The sequence below is a fragment of the Macrobrachium rosenbergii genome, chromosome 8 (genome assembly GCF_040412425.1).
Source record: "Macrobrachium rosenbergii isolate ZJJX-2024 chromosome 8, ASM4041242v1, whole genome shotgun sequence".
NCBI classification, from domain to species: Eukaryota; Metazoa; Arthropoda; class Malacostraca; order Decapoda; family Palaemonidae; genus Macrobrachium; species Macrobrachium rosenbergii.
The window spans coordinates 61,129,713-61,140,618 of NC_089748.1; the positions used below are offsets into that span (position 1 = coordinate 61,129,713).

The following is a 10,906-nucleotide window of genomic DNA, read 5'->3' on the forward strand; positions in this document are numbered from 1 at the left end:
AAATAGGCATCATCATTTTCATGGAGAAAATATCCCATCATATTTTAAAGTCAACGCTATCCCGTCTGTCTGCTATTAAGTCCACATAACTTCAGTAGCTCCCTTTTCTTGTAGTCCTCTTATATACTTTTTTTTTTTTTTTTGAATTTTTAGAAGAGAATCGCGATCGTGATAACCCTGAGGTTTCTGCTAATTCTCTGATTGAAAAATTCTTGACTTGACGATCGCCAGTCGTGAATAATCCAATCCAGAAATAAGTCACCACGTTATGCAAGATTGTTTATGTTTATGAGAACGAATATTACCTCTTAAAATATGACGGCTGGGATTTACGACGCTGCTATCTGCTTCCTCTTTCTCTCGCAATATCACTGATCGAATTTTTAGTGTTTAAAGCCACATATGCAATACCAAATAATAATAATAATAATAATAATAATAATAATAATAATAATAATAATAATAATAATAATAATAATAATAATAATACAAAATTTTATCTTGTTGAAGCCTATATCATAAGGACATTTAGCAATCATTGGGAGAAAATAACCAAACATTTAAAGCAATGCAGAAAGCACCAAATGAGCTTAGCTTCCAGATCATTATGGGGTGGAGATAAAAAACTAATTGCTTTGAGGCCAAAAATGAGTAACTTGATCTTTTGTGCGTTTTAGGGTAATTTATGCAACTTGCCACTGTTAGTTACGTCACCTTTAAATAAAACAATAGATAAGTTATCAAAGATGGATTCAAATAATGTTAAAATGCGAGAATACTGTCCCTGTTCGTACTCACGGCTCCAAGTTTCGAGAAAGTTTTGCTGGATATGGTGTGGTGTGGTTTCTAATGTAAATTTTCCCCCTTATTTATACACGAGATTAAGTCTAGAAATATTAGGAGAAAATTTAGTGATTTCCTGAACAAACATAACCAATGAAAATTGATAAAAACATTCACTGGCAATGTACAATATATTTGAGAAGGCTTATTTTTACTGGCTGCTGGTGGTATGGTAAATAAATTTTGTTGAGTAGCAGCTCACGCAGACACGGTGGGCTCACGTGTGTAATTGTATATGATTTAGCAAAGCATATAATTATGATCAAACACTAAACCGATAATGATTCCTTTGGCTTATAATGCGAGTTTTCTGACATAGAAAACAAAACTGATGAGTTATCATAACAGGTCTCTCTTGGGGGTACATTAGATTAACGAAAATAAAGGAATTGGCTCCAACTACTGTTCTATGACGTTTGGCCCTTTAACTATTAATTAAACTTCTGCTGGGTGAATATCCTAGCCTAGATGTAACAGTTTTCAAGAATAGAACAGAATATAGAATTTAGGCCAAAGGCTAAGTGCTGGGACCTATGAGGTCGTTCATCGCTGAAACGGAAATTGCCAGTGCAAAGGTTGAAAGGTGCAAAGGAGGAAAACCTCAAAGCAGTTACGCTACCAATCAATTGTTAGGAGAGAGTGGAAAGAAAGATGGAAGAGAGAATATGAACGAAGGAGCAGTAAAAGGAATGAAAGGGGTTGCAGCTAGGGGCCGAACGGACGCTGCGAAGAACCTTAAGTAATGCCTACAGTGCACCGCATGAGGTGTAATAACGGCAGTAACCTCTACGGGGGTAACAATTTTCAAGGTCTATTTTCAGTTAAATTTATCAATGTTTTCTTTTTATTCTAAATCATTATTTATTTTAACTACTGTATCCTACCCTTTTTGATGGCACAAATATCAATCGAAAACTTATGGTGTATAATAAAACTTGGTAGAAATTCTGCTACCCATCATGGAAGAGCGACTAAGAGTCCTTTGGCAAAGAGACAAGCTTTAGAGCCGTTAGTGATCCCTCTGCTTTATCATCTTTGCGAAGACATTAAACTCTGGAAGTCTGCCGCTTTCCCGTTGGTCTCTGCAGTCCCTTCGCAGGGCCAACTTCCGTTTTCGGCTCCTCGTGGACCAAGAGCACTATTCAAAAGAAGAAGAGAATAGGAAGATTGATAAACGAATGGAACAACATGAGGGTATTAAGAGGGGGAAAGTAACGTATAGGCCTTACGTAAGTAAGAAGCTCTTGCTCTCACTCTAAGACCTTGATGGTTATCATCCAATATTGTTTTTTTTTATAATTTCCATTCTTAGGTCTCTGGCACGAGTACTGTAAATGGTGTAGTAATGGCACCAACCAACAACACCATTCCCTGATCCGGGCCATGTCCCGATTGAGGCTGAAGGCAGCTTCATTTCTCATAAGCGGAGACTTTACTACACCCACAAGTGTTGCATCATCGGTATACTGAACAGTCTTGTTTTCCAGGCCAACAGCCATATCACTTGTATACACTAAAAATAAGTGGACCAAGAACACGGCCCTGTGGAACCCCAGACACAATAGGTCTTAGTTCACTAAAGATCCCGCCCACAGCAACTCGCTGCTGCCTACCTGTAAGAAAGTCTTGAAGTAATCTTAAAATATATCGACCCACTCCAATATTCTGAAGTTTATAAATAAGTGCTTTGTGATTTACTAAATCAAAAGCAGTACTAAAATCTGTTTGAATTACTCAGCACTCCAAACCTTGTCAAGGTTCCAAGTCGAAAAGAGCATCACAGGTACCTAACTGCTTCCTGTATGCATACTGACCATCAAATAACAATCCTTTTTAAGCGGCCCACACACGCTCAAATTTTTGGTCCAATTTTTTTATGTCAAATTATTTGACATGAATTTGATCGTGTGTGGCGTAATTTGATGGCCTAAAAGGTTTGATGTCAAATATTTTACCGATCTGATTTCAGTAGATATTTTTTGAGCCAACGTCAAATAATTTGTGCGTGTGTGGTACCTAGCAATAATTTGCGCAAATTTGTTAGTGATTAGACATAATCTGAGGAGGACGTGCGCGGCTCATCGTCATCATGGCTCCAACAAAACATGAAAAGAAATTTCTTCTTGAGCTTACTGATGTTTATAGAAGTTTACCACAACTTTGGAACGTTAAAAGTGACTGTTATAGTGACAGAAATAAAAAAGATATGGCATATGAGACTCTTCTACAGAAATTCCGTGATTATTATCCGGAAGGGACGAAGGAGGAGCTGAAGAAGAAAATAAACTCACTGCGGACGAGCTTCCGAAAAGAATTAAAAAAAATAAACGACTCAAGCAGATCTGGAGCAGGAGCAGATGAAATTTATGAGCCGTCACTATGGTGTTTTGATGCTCTTTGGTTCCTGAGTGACCATGAAACATCGGCTTCTTCACGAAGCACAATACAATCGACTGAAGAGGGACAAAATGAAGAGGTAAGTGAAATTATTAAGCATACTTTATTTAGTTGCATTCAATGACAGTTGCATAGCTTATCCAACATAATTAGGTATTTATACAAATTTCATAGTTATTCATGTCTAATTGCATCTAAAAGTAAAATACCGTTAAGCCGATGTCACGATATGGGTTTTTGTGAAATTATTAAGCATACTTTATTTAGTTGCATTCAATGACTGTTGCATAGCTTATCCAAAGTAATAAGGTATTTATACAAATTTCATAGTTATTCATGTCTATTTGCATATACAAGTAAAATACCGTTAGGCCGATGTCACACTATGGGTTTTTGTCGGACGGCAAAAATGGATGCATCGTCTTTGATGGTGATAGAGCAAACAAATGAATGATTTTTGGATTTATATAAGGTTGGGCTATACAGCCCATCCTAAAAAAAATCCTAAAATCATTGGTTGGTCTCATCTATCACCATCAAAGACGATGCATCCGCTTTCGCCGTCCGTCAAAAAACGCATAATGTGACAGACAGACAGACTATTCAGAAGCCTATATAAAAGTGTTAATAGAAACAAATAATCAATAAATAAAAGAATTACATTGCTTCCACTTTGCTTGCTTCTATGAAACCAAGTGTAACTGCCAAGGAACCGATCCAAGGCTGGAAAAATAGTGCTTCATAGTTTCTCGAGTAAACTTCGCTTTTTCTGACGTATTCCTGCTGAATGTGGGACGTAGGGCTGCTAGTTCTCTCTGTTTAGTACGCCATTCCCCACTATGAAGCTCATGTGTGACATTGTCCTCCCAATCCACGCTTCCCGGAGCCATGTATCGGCTTGATTGTTGCCTTAAAAAGTTATGTAGATAGCAACATGTTAATGTGACAGTCGTTGCTTTTTCTGGCGAAAGCATCATTGGCCTCTGGAATACACCAAATCTTGAAACAAGTTGTGTCGAATTTCGACTCAGAAACTAGTCTGATGGTCTGTGATGTCGATGACGTCACGTGAAAGTGCTCTAGTGTTTAGTTTGTTTCTTTAGTTACTAATGTGTTTCTAGGTTCAAGTATTATGTGTATTTTGGATTTGAGGTTATTTGCCTTGGTGTCGTATCCAAAGTGAGGGTAATTCCTATGTTTAAGTTTATTCATTTGTTGTGAGAGAGTTTTTCATCATATTTAGGTGATTTGTTGTTAGAATGCCTTTTTGTAATTACTATCATGTGTATATTACATAACATTTCTTTTATGCATATTTTCAGGATAATTTTTTCCAAAAGTTTAAGGAAAAAATTTAGCAAAACTTTAAAGTAGCTCATAAGAAGTTTGATTTTTTCCCCCATTCGCAGAGACCAAGCTCATTTTGGGGTAAGAAAGAATCACAAGGCCCCCCGGTAGCTCCTGTGTATTGCTCTATGACCCCTGACCCCCCTCCCGGGGGGGAGGTGATTTTTTTTTGCACCATACTAATGGCTAAGTCTGGGGTAAGAAAAAATCAAAATCACTGATTTTTTCTTGCCCCAGACTTGATTTTTTGTTCCCCAAGTGTGAGCAGCTTTTACCCCCAAACTGATTTTTTATTTCCCCGATCATATTTTTTGTCATATAGTGTCTCTTCAAAGCATAATAAATCCTTTTGTATGTGAGTGAAATAAGTATTTGTCCTTTCCAAGGACTGACTGACATGTTTAAACATCATGGGTTGGAACTGCAGCATTACCAGAAACTCAATATGCTCTATCAGAGTCAGGCTGGATGACCCGAACGATTTTTGAGGACTTCTTCAAAGGTTTCGTAGAGAAAACAAAAGACACTCGCCCCCTTCTCCTGATTTTGGATGGGCATCTCAGCCATACATCTGTAGAGACAATACTAGTGGCAAAAAGTGAAAATATCAGTATCATCAAGCTTCCTGCACATTGTACAGATCTGTTACAACCATTAGACGTTGCTTGCTTTGCGCCTTTAAAATCATACTATGATGCAGCACTGCAACAGCATGTACATCAGACAGGGGCACGAGTGCCATTACAAAAATGTGGCTTTGTGAATATGCTGTGCAGTGTCTGGAAGCAGGGTCTTTCGACTGACAATGTAAAGGCAGGTTTTCGTGCTACTGGAATATATCCTTTGAATTCAGAAAAGTACAATAAAGATCGCCTTTGTCCTGTGAAATTGAAAACTTTCAAAACATGGCTGGACAGAGGGCGCCCAAAAGATGACGAAAATAATCCTGTGGTATTGGATGCTATGACTGATAAGGAGGCAGGCATCAACGACTCACAACTGATTCCATCATCAGCAATTCAGCAGGATGTTTCACAGAGATCTACTTTCACTAGCCAAGAAGTAACGCTAGTGCCTGGAGCAGATGTAGACAAGCGTCTTTTTGATCCATCAACCATAGCTCAAGAAGGATCACCAGGCTGCAGTCTCTGGCTGGATGTTCAAGGCCCCACTGATAAAGATGAACTTCTTGAAGATATTAAGAAGGATATTCAGCAGCGAGGAACACTTTATGCTAAAAATTTGAGTTGGACGGATCTCGTCAATGAAATTTAAGCAAGGGCTCCAACAGGAATGAAGTTTAATATCCTGTTGGTAGCAAAGGAAAAGGAAACTTCACTGGAAGAGATTTTGAATTCCAGAGGACGTAGTGGAACACATCCTCTCACAAGAAGAAAAATCAACATGTATAGCCAAATTATCACTCAAGGAGAATGCAGTAAGGAGCTTACAAGTCATCAGGTTCCGAAAGGAAGAATGAATATGAAGTTAAGCAAGAGAAAGAAAAAGGATCCTAAACCACTTTCCGACAGCACAACAACAGATGAAGAAATAAACTTGGAAAGTGATTCTGCTGATGACGTAAGTTTCAGTTTGGATAAAGATGAAAGCGACATGGAATGTGAACATGAAGTGGTACCAGCTCCAACAGAAACAGGCATTCCTGTAATATCAGAAGATTCTGTTGGAAAGTACTATGCAGTATACTACACTGAACCACGAATGATTTATTTTTGGCGAAAAATATTAAAAACCTTTGCAAACGATGAAGGCGGCACAGTAACGAGAGCTCAAGTTGATTTCCTACAAAAGAAGAATATCTCCAGCAATCCCGAGGAATGGACCTGGATTGAGCGGAACAAGGACAAAAAGGACATTGATATTGTTGATACAACGTACATTTTCTACGGGCCAGAAGAACTTATGGTGAAGAAAGGTTTCTTTAGATTCCCAGATGAAATGGCATATGCTTGTCTAAAGAAGATAGAAAAGGATTTGTTAATTGAATTATAGCATGAGTATGCATGATTTACAATTCATACCAGAGAAATGATTTTCGTTTTGTTTATGGAAATTGTAATGAAAATTTTTTTCACAATTAAATACCAAAATATACACTTTTTTGTTATCTTTTGATATGATTTAACTTTTGTTCATGTTAAACTTCCCATTTTGTATGGAAAAACGCATTTTAGTTTCTTACACATGTTTCTTTAGCCAAAAATAAACATGGTTTGTTCTTGCCTCGATGTGATTTTTTTTACCCCATTTCAGGATAAAAATAAATCATCAAAAAATATTGTTAAAAAATATATTAAAGGTCCTAGGCTCAATTCCTTTTCATGATTTACTTAACATTGAATATTGATAAATATGAAAAGGTTTAACTGGAAATAAAAAATCAAATAGAGGGAAAAATGAAAGTTTTGTATTTTGATTGTTTTTTGCCCCACTTGACTATATTGGATTAAATTCCTTTTTTCCATTTAGAAGTATCCTCCCTGCTTACCATCTCACAACCGATTATTTATGTCTTGTGTATTATTTGTTGCACTAAACGAACATTGTTCTTTCCTACGGGATTTCGCGGCCAAGCCGGCGAGCATTCAATCATTCTCACTTTACAGAGTCGGACATTTTTAAGACTCGTGCCGAGATACGTCGAGGCACAAAGTTGCCGGGTTTAGCGTGTTGAGTAGTGATATTTAGCAATAATAACAAGGTAGTGGTGAGTATATTGTTGATGGGCCTATCACGATACGATCATCTATTACAAGTTATATTGCATTCATAGGTAGGATAGTTTATTCCATCCTGTTGTTGTATTGTATAGGACTTGTTAGTCCAGCATCGACATTCTACTAGTAGTCTAGCCTATCGTTGAGTTAGGACTAGCCTAGACTACGTTATAACATATTATTAGCCAAGCCTTGATTCACTTATCAAGTCTGGCCTATCATTTATTAGTTGGTTTATCTATTGGCCAGTAGGCCTAGGTACCATAACAGGTAACACGTTGCCCAGTCTGCCATCAAGTTAAGATAGCCGACAACGTGGCAGTTTATATTTATATGAAGTTCAGGATCTGTTGATCCATAGCATATGTCTCAGTGTAAGCTAGAACTTAGGGCTAGTTTAGTTTGTGACTATCTTTAGGCTTGTTAGTCTTTTCTTGCTAAGACCCGTGCAACTAAACCGGTCCCTGGGGGGACCACGGTAAGCTCTTATTATTATTAGTTATTTGCTGACCTATTACAGTTCCCAATCTAGGCCTAGGCCTAAATATTCTTTTTCACTTTCATAGGATAAAGTAACCTATGTTTTTTATTTTACTCCTAGACTAACCTACATTTGTTTTGCATTCTTAGGTTAGCCTATGGTTGGTTGTCTTGTTTCATTTGTGAACTGTAATGGGTGGGATATATTAATATATATTGAAATACTGATTATGATTATGAGATCACAACCATTTGATAATCATGGTGTCCAGTTGTATGTAGCATGATACTTTGTGGTCAATTTCATCATTTCAGGACTGGTTGCTGATCTAGCCTATAGCCACACCCTGAAGGTTGTTTAGATGTAAATTCTTGTGATATTTACTGATGCCATTATGCTGTCCAGCACGGTGAGGTATGTGAGAGTAACAATTTGTTGATCTGCTCCAGGTCCTTCACTAGTTACCTTTGGAAGCGTTACTGACACTGTTATCCAGGAAATAGTTTATTACTTTATTTTACTGTGGAGTTTTCGAATTTGCCAACTTTCCTCCACACAAGTATTCCGAACACATTTTCAACTATACGTCGTCCCCTGCTTAAACGATAATTGAAAATCCTTCTTTCCTGGTCCAAAACGTCGTTTCCCATTGCACTGTAGGGTTTAAGGAGATTTTCATTCATTGCAAAAGCCTCGTCGGCCACGAAAAAGTAAGGCACATCAATAGAGTCTCCTTCATGCAACGGTTCGGCTCCTGGTAGCTGTAGTGCGCCATGTTCCATCAAAGAACCAAATTTTGTATGGCTCATTACACCTCCATCTGAAACACGTCCGTTCATTCCAGCATCGACCATTATAAATTCGTATTTGGCATTGACAACTGCTAGCAGTACGATACTGAAATGTTTCTTATAGTTATAGTAAAATGATCCAGAGGCAATTGGTTTTTTAATTGAGACGTGTTTGCCGTCTAATGCCCCAACACAATGTGGTATATTCCAATGTTTATTGAAATCGTTGCTCAATTCTTTCCATTCTTCAGCAGTTTGCGGCATCTGGAAAATAAAAATGTATTTTTTAATTTCAGATTGACGATGACCAGGAAGGCACAACCGTACAGGCAGGGTAAATGAAAGTACGAACCTACATCCTGTTCCAGCTCAACCTGCAAAGCGTAAGAAATTGGCAAAGGTTTCTAATCGCCAAGACGAACTGATAGCACTAGCTTGTGAACATCTTCAGAAACCTGAAAATGAATTTCTCACGATGGCTAAAGCTTGGGCCAATGATTTATCTAAAATGGATCCTAAACAACTGCTACTTGCAAAGAAGGGAATAAACGATATTATCTTCGAAGGACTTTGGGGAAACCTGCATCGACAGTCTGTGCAGATACATCCCATCCCGCAAGAAACTCGATGTTGGACACCAAGTAGTGATACCAGTGAATATGCACCTAGTCCCTGTGGGTCCCATTCCAACCCACCCATCAGCAGTACGATGGATGGGTCATCACAGTGATTATAGAGATGCTGTACCACATCAATACCCAAACATGGCTGCAAGGAACTATACACCTATGTCGCACAGTTCGGTGAAAGATAATTCGGGTAATCCTGTAGATGGAACACTTGATGCAGGAAGATATTTTGGTAACTTTAACCCAAATGCATAGGTATAATTCATATGAATGATCCAAAAGACATAGTTACACTCTAATTTACTTATATTAGTAATAAATGCTTTTTCGCATTACATATTTTTGTCAGAATGAGGTACATTTGAACATATATTGCTCATTTATGAATTATGTATTTACGTTTATTTAGTATATTCTTCTGAATCTTTTCATTTTGTTAAAATTCATCTCGTACAAGGATATGTTTATACAAGATTTGATTTCATTATGGTTATTCATAATTTAGTTCACTAATAAAAATGTATCGGAACAATCAGCATCTTTTCATTTTGTTAACATTCATCTCGTACAAGGATATGTTTATATAAAATTTCATTTCATTATGGTTATTCATAATTTAGTTCACTAATAAAAATGTATTGGAACAATCAGCATCTTCTTACCTTTATGTACGACTGCAAACATGTGTTGATGGCGTTGCACGTATCTATAACGATACCACCAATGGCTTGAGGAGAAATGGCACTCAGGAATTTCAAGTCTTCGAATGTGTTTCCAGTAGCCAAGAAGCGGAGAGTTATTGAGAGTCTTTCAAATGGTGATATCGCACAACGCATAACTGTGTTTTCTTTGGTTATATATGGTCTCACAAGATCTAATAGTTTGTCAAATGATTGTCCGTCCATGCGAAGAAAGTTCTTGAAAACATCAGGTTCACTAATTCTTGGTTCATTTAATAAAGGAGCATGACCAAATCGTTCACGACACAAATACCATTGCTGGGCCCACTTTCGTCTCTTTCGTTTGTGTGTGCTCTTCAACGCTAAGCCAAGAGCCAACGCTGTATATGCATCCATGATGACACTCGGGAGCAAAATGAAAATTTGATGAGAAGTTTGAGCGTGTAGGGCGAACGTCAAACCGTCAAATAATTTGACATAAAAAAATTGGACCAAAAATTTGAGCGTGTGTGGGTCGCTTAACTTAACCTTTCAAACCTTTCACTGTCAACTTCCGTTTCAGCGCTGAATGACCTCATGGGTCCCAGTGCTTGGCCTTTGGTCTAGAATTGCGCAGGCTGTTTATATTTAAGCGAATGAACATGTTCCCGAATGTGTCTGTGTACACCTACAAGACAATTATCACGTGGTCTTAATGTCCAAAGTATGACCGACAACGAATGTCTACTTTTGGAAATAGATCAGTGAAAGAAATTTTGTCAGAATCTTTCACATTTTCAATCGGTCCAGTTTTGATGTTCTTGAAGAATTGTAATTTAATTAATAAAATATAAAAATAAGTAAATAATAAAAGCATGAAAACCCTTTTAACATTTGAATTTTACAAAAAAGAGAAAAATTTTAAAAATTTTGTTTAATTTATATTCTGAATTTTAATATACCGTTTTAGTATGTATGTAAGGAAGTCTGAGTAAATGTATTTATTGTATGAGAGGATGTG

At 37.3% G+C, this 10,906-nt stretch overlaps 1 protein-coding gene and 1 pseudogene across 1 annotated transcript; one reads left to right on the forward strand and one right to left on the reverse strand.

Annotated features, from left to right (window-relative positions):
- Window positions 1–2,289: 2,289 nt before the first annotated feature.
- Window positions 2,290–9,861, forward strand: LOC136840917 (uncharacterized; annotated as a pseudogene).
- Window positions 8,286–10,629, reverse strand: LOC136840916 (uncharacterized). The gene is made up of 2 exons (XM_067107877.1): window positions 9,889–10,629; window positions 8,286–8,861 (listed from the first exon to the last, which is right to left on the reverse strand). The coding sequence occupies exons 1-2, from the start codon at window positions 10,300–10,302 to the stop codon at window positions 8,319–8,321; spliced, it is 957 nt and encodes a 318-aa protein (XP_066963978.1). The 5' UTR covers window positions 10,303–10,629; the 3' UTR covers window positions 8,286–8,318.
- Between the last annotated feature and the right edge of the window lie 277 nt (window positions 10,630–10,906).

Bases quoted from the DNA above. Each gene is read 5' to 3' on its own strand.
- LOC136840916 (XM_067107877.1), bottom strand. From the start codon at position 10,302: ATGGATGCATATACAGCGTTGGCTCTTGGCTTAGCGTTGAAGAGCACA. The intron at 8,862-9,888 runs GTAAGAAGATGC...TTTATTTTCCAG, and splicing joins GTTTGCAGTCGTACATAAAG to ATGCCGCAAACTGCTGAAGA.